At 43.3% G+C, this 13,875-nt stretch overlaps 1 protein-coding gene across 3 annotated transcripts in view; it reads right to left on the bottom strand.

The window, feature by feature from the left end:
- Positions 1 to 2,463: 2,463 nt before the first annotated feature.
- MAPK1IP1L (mitogen-activated protein kinase 1 interacting protein 1 like) overlaps positions 2,464 to 13,875 on the bottom strand; it is a 34,215-nt gene continuing 22,803 nt past the window's right edge. For all 3 annotated transcript variants that reach the window (XM_033951352.1, XM_033951351.1, XM_033951353.1), the window contains exons 4-5: positions 5,210 to 5,358; positions 2,464 to 2,857 (exon numbers count right to left, since the gene is read on the bottom strand). In XM_033951352.1, the coding sequence (XP_033807243.1) occupies positions 5,347 to 5,358 (12 nt within the window). In that variant the 3' untranslated portion in view covers positions 2,464 to 2,857; positions 5,210 to 5,346. The remainder of the gene's footprint in view (positions 2,858 to 5,209; positions 5,359 to 13,875) is intronic.

Raw genomic sequence — 13,875 nt, 5'->3', positions numbered from 1 at the left:
GCCCGTAATGTAGTGCGTGGTGGGGTTAGGGGGTCGCCGTGGCCAGGAGGGTTTGGGCTCCCTTCTGGCCCAACTACCAAAGGTACGGGGAAGGGGGGTGGGGGTCGCCAGGGGGGGTCGCGGGTCGGCTGGGGGGGCGGTCGGAGGTTCTTGGGGGGGGCGGTCGTTGGGGGGAGGGGGGTTTGCGTCGAGGGCAGGAGGGCCTGGGATCCCTCCTGCCCGTAATGTAGTGCGTGGTGGGGTTAGGGGGTCACCGTGGCCAGGAGGATTTGGGCTCCCTCCTGGCCCGATATTGTTGGGGAGTCGGCGGTCCTTCGGGGGGAGGGATGTATTGGACGTCGGGGGGGGGGCATCAGGCTTTCAGGATGGGGACAGACCTTCAAGGGGGGACAGTGCACGGAAGTCAGGGGGGGTGAACGGAGAGTCGGAAAGTCAGGGCGGGCGAAAGGAGCGTCGGGCAGCATGCGCGGTATACCCGTGAGCGCGGTATACCAAAGTTTTTGTACATATCATCGTGATTTCTGCGCGCTATACCCGTGTGCGCGTTTTATACGGGTGCGCGTTATTTGCGTGAAAATACGGTATGCTGGTTCCAGGAATTACACTTGGCCCACTCCTTGGATTATCCGGGCCAGCTTGCTCTACATTATTTCAAGTTAAGTTTTTGTGGTGGTCTCTAATCCAGACTAAGGCCCAGATGCTCAAAAAGTTTTCCTTGTAAGTAAGTGGTTAATACCAGTTTTACAGTACTTGCCAGGAAGCTCCACTTCCTATGTTCCAAAGGGTTCTCCAGGATTTCTACCAATAGCGGTGGTAGCTACCATGAACCCTATGCAAAAGCATTAGTATTTAAATGAGCATTCCTTGTAATGCTCAAAAAGGAAAAGGAGGGAACACCCATCTCAGCAGGTCTGGCATTGCCATAGCTCTTGTGAGTGTGTTATACGAGTATGTAATGCTCCTAACAGAGGCTCAGGACACATACTAGCACAACACATGCATAACAGCAGTTAAAAACAAACAAACAAGGCTGAAGCAAGTGGACATCCCTGCTCAGTATAAGCTAGGATTTGTTTTATTTCACACCGAGATTAAAGGAAGCAGCTCTGCTCTCCCTGCCTGTTCATCTGATCAGGGCTCTGAGAGGGGAGGAGCTGTATCTGCTTCTTTGTTTTTCTGATCTTCTGAGCAGGCACAGTTCATCTCCTATCTTACTGGACTACTCAGCACAATTAGCATGCATGTGATTTGCATGCTATTGTGCCAAGCACAGCCCGACAAAAGGAAATTGCTCCCAAACCCAGCTATTGTCGTCAGGTTGCCTGGAGCTTTGTGCATTCTGCTCCGAGACAGAATTAGGATGCATAGTTCTTAGCCATTTCTCTATGGTGGAAGCATATAAGCATCAGGCATTCAAACAAGTACCTAGTAAGACTTTTGAGCACAGTCTCATTCTTCACATGCAAAACATGCATAGGAGCTAAGCTACTTCAAGCTCACCAGCTCCACAGCAAAATGACAGCACACTGATAATTATAACAGCAACGTTCTTTTTTGCTATGTCAGTCTATGCATACTCTTCCCCATGGTGCCACTAGCTTTTCCTGGAGATTCAGCTGTGTGCCTGAAGGTATGCTATTTTTCCCTCTCCTTCTGGTCTTCACCTGAGGACAAGCACCCTCCCATTACACCACCTCCTTGGAAAACAAAGCTTTAAACGAAAAACTCTGAAGTTTGTGAATTTCTCAGGTAAACTTTGTCTACAGTCTGCTCCTAGTAGACTCTTCTCCCTGCTTAATGCTGGAGGGGGGGGGGGTTCCCCTTACAGCTGCAACACTTGTCACATTCCAGAGAGTTCCCTCTTGGCTCCTAGCTGTAGTTTAATCAGGTAGGGGTGTTACACAGGCAGCTTCTACATTAATCCTAGGGACTTGGATGCCTGGCTGAATGTGTCTGTACCACTCTTCCCTGGGTTAAGCTTGCCATCCTCAGTATATCCTTTCTACTCAGCTCCTATAATCCTACAAGTTACTTTGTTACTTCCACCTTGATCCTAGGTTGGCTACCTAGGATTCTTCCTGGTGAATCCCTCACTCCACCTCCCCCTCCAAACAGTCTCCTGCACCACACCCAGCAGGTCACACTATACCCCTATGTAATAATGATACAAATTCCATCCCCTACCCCCATTTAGGAGGCAGAAACCAGCTTTTTTGAAAAATAAATCTATGCATACCTCTAGCTGGTGCCAACCCAATGGTGAAAAAAAAAATAAAATATATATATAATTAGTTTTCTCTGTGGTGTGAAATCTCCACTTGAAGACAGTGGATTTCAGAAATTGCTATTTAAATGAGCAAGCAATATTGTATTTGTAACTAACTATTTACACACATTGATTCTTCTAAAATAAAAGTTTTAGCAAGTTGTTAAAATAATGAAGACAAAAAACTTCTAGGAAAATAGTATATTTACATATCCACTCTTTAATCTTAGGTTATATTATACAAAAGTACAAATCCTCATTTTTCTGAACTGTAATAAACCTCATACCAGCAGCTTGACCAAGAATAATCAAATACTTCTAATGATACTACACATACACAGCATTCTGTTATATGACTGCCTGGACTGTAGATTATATCAATCTCAAATGGGGAGTTTAAAAATATGTTATCATCGAATATAATATACATGCATAAAAAGGTTACAGTATAAAAGAAAGCAAGGGGTCAAAATTCAGTAACTCAGATTTGAAACAAGCAATTTCTGCAAAATAGGTGGACTGATGAACGTTTGTTGTTTTAAGACAGTCACGGAATTCATTTACAGAAACCGAGATCATCCAAAAATAAAGCTGAAAATAAAAATGAAAAAGTATTAAGAATGAAGTACATGCATGACAGAAATGAAGACTGCACTACAACTGGCTGTTTCTAAGTGGAACATGACACCCAAAGTCTTCTATTCTAATTCTGAAATCAGGTGGCTCTCTAATTTATCATGAGAGGTTTTACAGCAAGGTGTGTAATAATTTAAGAAAGGATACTAAAGCAACATGTTGTGGATTTGATACTACACTTAGAGAACAAGGTGCATGTTAAAACCCAACCAAAACCAGGATCTTTAGTTTCTGCTAAAACCAATCTGCGATCGAAATTAGCTACTTGGTTTCAGCAGAAACCAAAGCATTCCCCACAGTGCTCCCCATACCACCTGACACTGTTAGGCCCTACCTGGTAGACTAGTGGCCTCTTCAGGGGCAGGAACAAACTCCACTGCCCTGCCCTGAGTTGATGATCCAGCGCAGTGGTTGCCAAGACCGACGCATCCTTTGCATTGGAGTAGCAGCACAAGGTAGAATGAGTGGTGTTTGTTCCTGCTCCTAAAGCCACTAGACCACCATGGTGGGATGGCAAGGGAGTTTCAGGTTTCAGCTGAAATGCACAGGCTTTTTTTCAGCCAAAACCCAAACTGAATTTCAGTCTGGTATCAGTGTCATATCTGAAACCAAAATTTGATCGGCCTCTAGTGCATGTTAAGAGCCTATTCTATAAAGACATGTAGGCACCTATGTTCTTTTATAAAATATTAGCATAACCAGGTATTAACATGCCTAACATTAAGATGTGGTTGTTCTGACCTGGCAGCTTCATGCTAGTTTATAGCTCTACGATGTGTTTTATGTTATTCTCATTTTAAAGACCTGTAATGCTGCTGCTATTTCCTGCCATAGTGTGTGAGCAAAGCATTCTGTGAAATGTAGACTCATACATACTGTAGCCACTCCTGCTTATCTGTATAAACGTCGTTTCTAGTGGTCTCTCTCCTAAGATCACCTCCCTTTTCCTCTCATCTAAGCTTGAGTCCTTTATTTTGCTGCAATTTCCTGATCACCTCTACCTTTGCTCTGATGGGTCTGCAAAGGTATAACCTCTCTGCTACCTGATGCCAAGCTCTGTCCCTATTGATCTCTTCTCTTCCCTAGCCTTATGGGTACTCCCTGAGAATCCTTTGTCTTAGTCAGTCATACTTCTGCTTCCATCTGAAACACCTGCGACTCCCCTGAATAAAGACCAGTCATTTTACCTGAAGCTGTCTCAGCACACGCATAACCCAACCCCCCGGAGCGCTTTAAAAATAAGTTTTTTGGCAGCGCGCTTCTTTCTTGCGCTGAATTGTCGGCGTGCTGGTGTCTGGCGTGCGATTATCCTGTCACCCTAAAAAAAATCTACTTGTGTGTTGGGTGTGCTAAGGTTTAGTTTTCTGTAGCACTTGACTGCTTAAGAGAGCTCTGGACTGAGGCACCAAGCTATATGAGAACAGAATAGTTGTCACTTATATGAGTCATTGAGCTGGTGTAAATGTTAGGTGCTGCAGGAACATGCACAACGTAGTATTATATATGTAGGAGCCCTGCCTAGGTCCCACCTATGCTCTGCCCCTGTGAATGCTCCACCCCTTTTGCAAACACACACCAAGTTAGTCAAGCAGGTATTTGCAAAATATTGCTTAGGTGGCATGAAAACATTTACATATGTTAAGTGTGCACATATGTAACATTTGTGCATATAAAATGTTGGCACCTAGTTTATAGAGTTGCCCTGACAAGAGGGATATGCAAACAAAAATATTTCATTTGTTTCTATATTGACTTTGCTGTCTCATGTAGTAATCTAAATAAATTCATTGATGTTTTTGTATTGTTTCAAACAGTACATCATTTATTAAAATTTGCTAGATCTGCCTTTATCACAATAGTGAATCAAGGCAAAATACAGTAAAATCAAATTATAGGAAAAGGAACACTTATCAAAAGAGAAAAGGACTAACATTCAACAAGAGCGCGCAAACTTTCAAAACTGTTGGGGTTTTTTAAAAATGTGTATTATGTATGTCTGGTCCCCTGAACAGGAAGACCCTGTGAGGCTGAATCCCTATCAAATACGCTTACAACCATGTATTTTTTTTCTGATGGCCCCTCAATTTACCACAAAAAATTACAGTAGTTTAGGCACATGACCATTGGAGCAGCGCTTTTGTGGTTTTGTAAAGGGAGGGGGGGGGGGGCAAAAGTCCCTCATTAGTATGGACGCAGTACTTCAACTAACAAGATAGGGACAGAGAACTGGATCTAAAGGAAAGCATTGGAAAAAAAAAGTATTAACACACTCATGTAACTCTCAATTTAAGATGACAGCTTTCTTACCTTGAATATATATTCATATTATACAAGAGGGATATTGTGATCTTCTTGCTGGTGCCAAAAGGTATAAAAATAAAGACAAAAACATTCTCTGCAAACAGTGGATTAAAGTGGAAAGTACAGCATACAGTCGTGTGCATTCAGTGGTATGGCTGTAAAAGCAAAAGAATTTAAATTTGCAAAACAGTAGCTTTTAAGAAATAATTAAAACACAAAACTATAATCGTTATGCTTGGGAGACTGCTTGGATGAAAATCACTTTTTAAAGAAGAAAATATTAGAGCTGTAACAAATAGCATTATTATACTATTCAGCCGAATAATGAAAAGGATTATTTGGCTGTATACAAATAATGGGCATTGATAATAAAGCACAGTTACTTACTGTAACGGCAGATACTCTCACATGTGGGTGACGTCATCCACGGAGCCCGGTAAGGATAATGTAAAGGTATATCGTCACTTTAACTTCTTAAGAAGCCTGAGTCAGCTCACGGTTCCTCAGTTCCATAAGAAAGCCAAGAAATCAACCAGGGGAGGGATGTGAGAATATCTGCCTGCTATCCCGTTACCGTAAGTAATCATTCTCAAATAGACCTCTAACAGTATGTAAAGATCTCAAGGTATTTCCACATGGTTACCTGCATTTCCTTTTACTATGCTCAGGCTGAGCTGCAGCTCGAGGGTCCTTTGCAAATATCTTCAATGGGAGTGGAGAGCAAAAACACCACTCATGCTGCCATAGCTTGTGTGCGTAACATGACCCTCCAGTTGCAGCTCACCCTGAGCATAGCAAAAGGAAATGCAGATCGCTAACCATGTGGAAATACCTTGAGATCTTTACAGACTGTTAGAGGTCTATTTGAGAACAATGATTTTCACACCGATACACACATTTTTTAATATCAAAATTAGATTGTAATATCTACGCTGGCCTGTCAAAATTTAATATTAGACTACAAACGTTACAGAATGCAGCGCTAAAGTTAAGACATAAAAGTATGATCAAGTTACCCCCCTTTTTTTTTACATTATGACTGGTTGCCGGTCATTTACCCCCCCTTTTACTAAACCGCGATAGTGGTTATTAGCACAGGGAGCCGCACCGAATGCTCTGTGCTGCTACTGACGCTCATAGGAACTCAGTGTCGGGAGCAGCGTGGAGCATTCAGAGTGGCTCCCTGCGCTAATAACCACTATCGCAGTTTAGTAAAGGGGGGGGGTAAATGACCAGTAGACCCAACCTGTTAGGATCAAAAGAGATGAACAGTTGAGGCCAAGACCTATGTGGCTTAGTTTTCTATTTAGAGAGCCAAGGCACACTTACAGTGCAATGTATGAAGAACAGTTTCTCCAGGGTTGCCAACTTAGGAATCAAGGAAACTCATATCTTGGCATCCCAAGTCCTCTAAATTTTCTTCACCCTTCTACCTCTAACCCTCTGTTGTAGTTCCTTCCTATTTCTCCTACTGTAAACCGCGTTGAGCTCTACGAACGTGGAGATGATGCGGTATACAAACCTAAGGATTAGATTAGATTGGACCAAGTTGCAGCTCTACAAATCTCCTCTGGAAAGATTGCCCTAGCCTCTGCCCATGACGAAGTCACACTTTCTGGTTGAATGTGCCTTAACAGAAAAAGGGAGAAACAGGGGACTGTTTCCCCCAGACAATGTAGGCTGACAAAATGGCCTTAAGGATTCATCCAGAAATCGTGGCCTTGGAAGCGGGTGTGCCTCGCTTAGCCAAATGAGTCAGCACAAACAGATGGTCAGAGTCTAAACTCAGTGACTTCCAGATATCAAAGCAGTATTCTTTTCATGTCCAACTTCAAAATATGGTCTTGTTTCTTAGAACTTGTAGTCTGGCAAATGGGCAAACCCATTTCTTGATTGACATGAAACGCTGAAACCACCTTCAGCAGAAAATAAGGAACAATGTGAAGAGAGACTCCAGTCTCCGATATCCTAAGGAAAAGCTCCCTAAAAGAAAGAGCCTGGAACTCCAAGACTCGTCTCACTGAGGTCACAGGTACTAAAAAAGTCACCTTTAGTGTTAAATCTAAGAGGGACACTTCTAACGACTCAAAGGGCGCTTTGGTGAGGCCTACGTTAAGGTCCCAAGAAGGGAACAGCGGTTTGATCAGTGGTCTAATCTGGCAATGTCTGATTGAGATGCTAGCCAAGGCCTGCAGTCCCAAGCTCAAAAAGAGCCCTGGGACCTGGACCCGATGCCACACCAAGTCCCACGTCAAGGCCTGCTTGGAGGAAAGCTACCAGCACCGAAACTGGAGCTGAAAATGGCTCCACCCATTCCTGGGCACACAAATGTTGAAATGTCTTCCACGCTTTAGCCTAGGCAGACACTGTAGTTGACTTCTTTGACTTGAAAAGGGTGCCAATGACCACTTCTGAATACGTTTTCTGCTCTAATGCTTCAAGTTCAAGAGCCATGCCGTAAAAGTGAACCAGATTCTCCATGCATACTGGACCCTGTGAAAGCAGGCCCAGATGTACCTGCAACTGGAGACTGTGGCATGTTCGCAGACGCATCAGATCTGTGTACCACAGCCTGCAAGGCCAATCTGGAATCCAGATGAGCTGCAATCTGTTGAAGGATTCGGCCTATCATGGACCAGGGAGGAAAGACATACAGCAAGATGCCCGGAGGCCACAGCTGGACTAGAGCATCTAGACCTTTGCTTCCAGGTTTGAATCTTCAACTGAAGAACCTGACTGCCTTCTTGTTCTTTGCTGTCACCATGAGATCGAAGCTTGGATGTCCCAGCGCTGAACAATGGCCTGAAACGTTATTGTGGACAGCATCCACTCGCTTGGGTCCAAGGTCTGTCTGCTGAAGAAGTCAGCTTGAAAATTGTCTACAACCACGACATGTGCTAATCATAGCGCCTGAAGATGACACTCCGCTCAATGGAAGAACATGCAGGCTTCCAGGCATAGAAACACACTCTTGGTGCCTCCCTGGCGATTCATGTATGCCACCGCTGTAACATTGTTGGAGAAGACTGACCGCTTGACCTTCAAAAGTCTTCTGCAATATCACCAGAACCAACTGAATAGCACACAGTTCCAGCCTGTTGATTGACTACTTCCTCTGAAAGAAAGTTCAACGTCCCTGAATTGGTTGACTGTGCCAATGGGCTCCCCAGCCCTGGATACTGGCATCTGTCGTTACGACCACGCAAGAAGCAATCCGTAGAGGCATGCCCTTGGAGAGAGACAGAGTACAGAGCCACCAATTCATGCTGGCTCGAGCCTCCAGGGAATACACTTCTGTAACTCATCTTGTCTGTGGGAGACCAACAGGAGAGCAGCGCATTCTGACGAGGTCTCATGCAAGCTCTGGCCCAAGGTACATTTATTGTGGCTGCCATGAAACCCAGGACTTGAAGGGGGGCAACTTGCCCAAGAGAAGAAATCTGAGAGTACAGCTTATGTCTGCATGCCTCTAGTAGACATTAACTGCAGCCATGTTGAATAAGACTCCCAGGTACTCCAGGGATCGAGTTGGTGTCAAATTATTCTTTCAGTAATTCACAATCCAGTTCCTCCAGGACGAGGGAGGGGGCTATGATCAGCCAGTCATCCAGATAGGGATGTACTTGTAAGTCCATCTTGTGCAAGTGAGCTATGCTACCACAACCATCACTTTGGTGAAGGTGTGAGGAACCATCACCAGGCCCAAAGGGTAGAGCTGAAAATTGACGATTCTCAGATGTCATGTTCTGGACAAACTTCCTGTGTTCTGGGAAGATAGGAATATGTAAGTAGGCCTCTGTTGGATCCAGAGAGGCTAGGAACTCTCCTGGGGATACCGCCATTATGACACAGTGAACCATTTCCATGAGGAAGCACAGAACTCTTAGTGCTGCATTCACATGAGTAAGATCTAGAATTGGTCTCCACTTTTTGGAGCCTTTCTTTGGCACGATAAAGTATATGGAGTATCTCCCCGAGTCCAAGTGTTCAGGCAGCATAGGCTCTATGGCCTGAATATCAAGTCACCTTCAAACAGTGGCTTACACCTTGATCGCTTTGTCTGGATGCCCTGTATGAGTCCACAAACTAGTACATTAGGGACTAGGCAAATTCCAGCTTGTAACTGGACTGAATGAAATCCAGAACCCAGCTGTCAGACAAAATCTGAACCCAAACCTGTAGAAACCCCTGAGTCCGCTCCCAATATGGAGAGGGACTTCCCTTGGCCTGGCGTCATTGTAATTTCTTGGAAGAGGAAGCCTTGGTATGCCTAGATCCAGAAAACCTCTGCCTGTAGCCCTGGGAGAATCTCTGCAATGTGGAACTGGAATATTGTTGAGAGCGCCTTGAGCCACGAAAATTAGAGTGCCCTGAGCCTCTAGAGGTTCTGGGTCTATCGGTCAGGGTCTTGGGGCGATGGTTCACCACACAATTCATAAGATCATCCAGACCTTTACCGAATAATAGTTGCCCCTTAAAAGGGAGTCTGGCAAGAGTAGCTTTAGAGGTGAAATCACTGGCTCATTGTCTGATCAAGAGCATTCTACGAGCAGAAATTGAATAAGCCGACACTTTCCCCAGGAAAACGAATGTCATACAGAGCATCAACTGCATACTCAACCCCAGATAAAAGAAGCTGAGGAGAGAGAGACCCCCCCACAGGCGACTTTGGATGAATTCTTAAGGCGTTTCTGCCAGGAGCCGACACTGTCAGGGAATCGCTCGCTGGAGCCACGGGCTAGGAGTGAGGCTGCCGCGAGTCTCCTTGGGCTGGAATAGACACTGAGCCCTGATGCCAAAATTCCAGCCCTGATGCCAGAATTCCATCCCCTCAAGCACAGAGTGTAAGCTCGCTGCGAGATAGTAGTCAGTCCGAAGAGGCATACTCTATATCCCAGGAGGCTGAATCGAGTGAAGCACTGGAAAACACTCCTGTGGTTAGGACGAGGGATCATGAAAGACAAGACCCACATGGGGAAAAGACGCCGGGAACAGTACAAGCTGGATTAATGACTGCAAGTATATTTTCATTGCCTAAACCTACCAATGTTACCCTAGACTCTTTATGGGATTTAGTAACCGCGCTTGGACAGACTGTCACCGCAAATAAAAGATTTAGAAAATAAACTGTGTGAACAAAGAGAGGAATTAAATAGATTTAAACAGGATATAACGCTTAGAAAGATTAATGTAGAAAAAGTTGAGATATTGGAAGCAAAGAAAGTGCAAACGACCCTAATTAGAGATAATCTCAACTTAAGAAGATGGAAATATTAGAAAATAATAATCGAATAAATAATCTTAGAATATTGAACTTTCCAAAGGTACCTTTATTCTCTGCTAAAGAAGCCTTACAGAAATATTTCATGGAAGTACTCAATGTTCCAGAAGATAATTTTTCTCCCTTTTCAAAAATCTATTATCTTCCTATATAAACCTTAGAGGAACTACGTCAGGTAGAGGGCGAACAAATGGATTTAACCACGATCCTGGAGACTTCAATGAAGGAGGTAGCTAGGCCAGCTACCTTATTAGTTACAGTTGCCCTGCTACCTGACAAGAATTGGATTTTAAAGTTATATTTTAAAAATAGACAAAGAATTTTTGGGACAGAAAGTTCAAATATTTCCTGATGTGACAAAAGAAACCCACAAGCGCAGAAAACAGTTCTTGCTTCTTAAACCTGGGGTTATTGTGATAGGTGATTCATTCTTATTACGATATCCATGTAAATGTATAGTAAAGTATAAATTTTCTAATTTTGTATTCTTTGAACTTTTACAGTTAACGGATTTTCTCTCCATGAAACGTCTTGAAGGAGAGATAGTAACAACTTAAGTTAAGTAAATTGCTCCTGTGAACCACTTTCAGCTATCCGCCTAATTGATTACCATCTTGGATCCTCAATATAGGACTTTAAAATTGATTAAGCAGAAGAATTATTTTCATATTATTATTATTTTAGTTTCTTCTTTATGTATTTGCTGGTTGTCTTGATCATACACTGTACAAGAAGCTATTCTTGATAATTTGTTTAATAAAATGATAAATAAATAAATAAAAAGAAGCTGAGGAGGAGATTCATCACCCTCAATCTCCCAAGTGCGCAGTCTGGACAGCCAAGCACATGTGACAAAGGATGTCACCAAGGTCACTGACTCCCAAAGCCAGCACCTCAAAGTCTCCACAAAACTACATCCACATGGCGGTCCTGCATGTCCTTTACTCGGAAGAGAGGTGCACTTAGTAACCTATGCAACCAAGGAATCCACTTTAGGCTATAAAATATTGGGAGTGACTTTAGATAAATATCTTACACTGGAAATGTTTCTCCATGCTTTGGAAGCTTCACACCATTAAGAAATATTTCGAGGAAGTATCTTTTTGTTTGTTAGTGCAGTCTTCTGTCTTAAACATCCTTGACTACTGTAATATTATTTATTTAGGTGCCTATAAGAAAATTTTTAAAAAACTGAGTGGTTCAAACAGGGACGAAGTGCGAGATAATAAAATTTGCGGACGACACCAAACTATTTAATGGAGCTCGGACTACAGAGGAATGCGAAGAATTACAAAGGGACTTGAACAAACTAGAAGAATGGGTGACGAGATGGCAGATGAAGTTCAACGTTGAGAAATGTAAGGTATTACATGTGGGGAGCAGAAACTCGAGGTACAACTATACAATGGGAGGGATATTATTGAATAAGAGTACCCAGGAAAGGGACTTGGGGGTATTGGTGGACATGACAATGAAGCCGACGGCACAGTGTGCAGCGGCCGCTAAGAGAGCAAATAGAATGCTTGGTATAATCAAAAAGGGTATTACAGCCAGAACGAAAGAGGTTATCCTGCCGTTGTATCAGGCAATGGTGCGCCCGCATTTGGAGTACTGCGTCCAATATTGGTTGCCGTACCATAAGAAGGATTTGACGTTAATCGAGAGGGTTCAGAGGAGAGCGACACGTCTGATAAAAGGTATGGAAAACCTGTCATATGCTGAGAGATTGGAGAAGCTGGGTCTCTTTTCCCTGGAGAACAGGAAACTTAAGAGGGGATATGATAGAGACTTATAAGATCATGAAGGGCATAGAGAGAGTAGAGGGACAGATTCTTCAAACTTTCGAATAATAAAAGAACAAGAGGGCACTCGGAAAAGTTGATAGGAAACAGATTAAAAACAAATACTAGGAAGTTCTTTTTTACCCAACGTGTGGTGGACACCTGGAATGCACTTCCAGAGGACGTAATTGGGCAGAGTACGGTACTGGGGTTCAAGAAAGGATTAGACAAATTCCTACTGGAAAAGGGGATAGAGGGGTATAGATAGAAGATTACTGCACAGGTCCTAGACCTGTTGGGCCACCGCGTGAGCGGACTGCTGGGCACGATGGACCTCGGGTCTGACCGAGCAGAGGCATTTCTTATGTTCTTATGTAGTTCGACTCATTTTTGATTTAAAATAATGGAGGCATATTACTCCTTTTTATCAGAAACTTCATTGGTTGCTGATTGAGTCTAGAATTTGTTTAAATTTTCATGTATTTGTTATAAATCAATCTTTGGTATGTCTCCAGGCTATCTTGTTCCTCACTTTTCTTTGAGCCACTCAAATAAGACTACACGCAGAGCCCATCTGCTTACATATCTTTCTACTAATTCTAGTCGTTATAAGAAGTTCCTTGAGAGAACTCTCTCTTTTCAGGCCGCTAAATTGAATGATTGGTTTGGAAAAATTATGCTAGAGGTTTATTTTTATTTTAGAAAATTGTTAAAGAAAAAACTATTTGATAAGTTTGTATCTTAAAGCATCGTGTTTTTTAATTCTCTCAGAGTTTTATATTTATAATTTGATGTATTTCCTTTGTATTGTAGTTATCGCTGTAGCTCCACTTGTTGTGACCCGCCAAGAATCATCCCGGTCTAGTGGCATATAAGAATAAAATTATTATTAAAAAGCTGCTAACACTCCTGTGCCATAGAATACAGGCAGGTCTTGGCTCCAAAAATCGAGACTGGTATCAGGATACCACGGAAATGCCGAGGAGCCAGCTGAGTGACTAAATCCAACTCATGCAGAGACTCCGAAATAAGGTCTGGCAAGGCAGCAGACAAACACAGAACCATGGGATTGTCCCCTGGTTCTAAAGTCAAAGAATGATCAAACGAACCAGAGTATGTGCCCAGGTCCCCTGTCATGAGAGGAGTATCCCCAGCAAACAAGGTATCAGCAAAATGATCGTTATCTGTATTTCCTGGAGAGAAGTCTCCCAAGTCCTGAACAGCAGCAGACTGTGAAAACGTGCTTTGTGAGACCATCCTGCTAGGAGACAAGTGAGGTGAATTAAGACTGTGCAGGAGAAGCACGACTCTCATGAAAAGCTTTCCACAAAAATGTCAAAAAAGTCAGAGAAGACATCTGAAACTAGGACGAGCTGAGTCACCCTCTTAAGACTGTACTGTGTTTGTTTCTTTGGCCCCGAAAACAGAAATGGCTCTATTAACAGGCTAGCTGCCCTTGTCACCTTAGTATGCAGAGAGGTTAAGCTGGCTACTCTCATCTCTTTGGTCCGCACTGTGTAGCATGTGGTGCAAGGATGCTCCTGAGGAACAAATTCTGTACAATCCTGGCATGAATTTAGGGTAAAACCCCAAGGACTGCACCCCAACCA

This window comes from Geotrypetes seraphini, chromosome 7 (genome assembly GCF_902459505.1).
Source record: "Geotrypetes seraphini chromosome 7, aGeoSer1.1, whole genome shotgun sequence".
Lineage (NCBI taxonomy): Eukaryota > Metazoa > Chordata > Amphibia > Gymnophiona > Dermophiidae > Geotrypetes > Geotrypetes seraphini.
The sequence above is the reverse complement of the archived record's forward strand: the minus strand, read 5'-3'. Positions and strand labels throughout refer to the sequence as shown.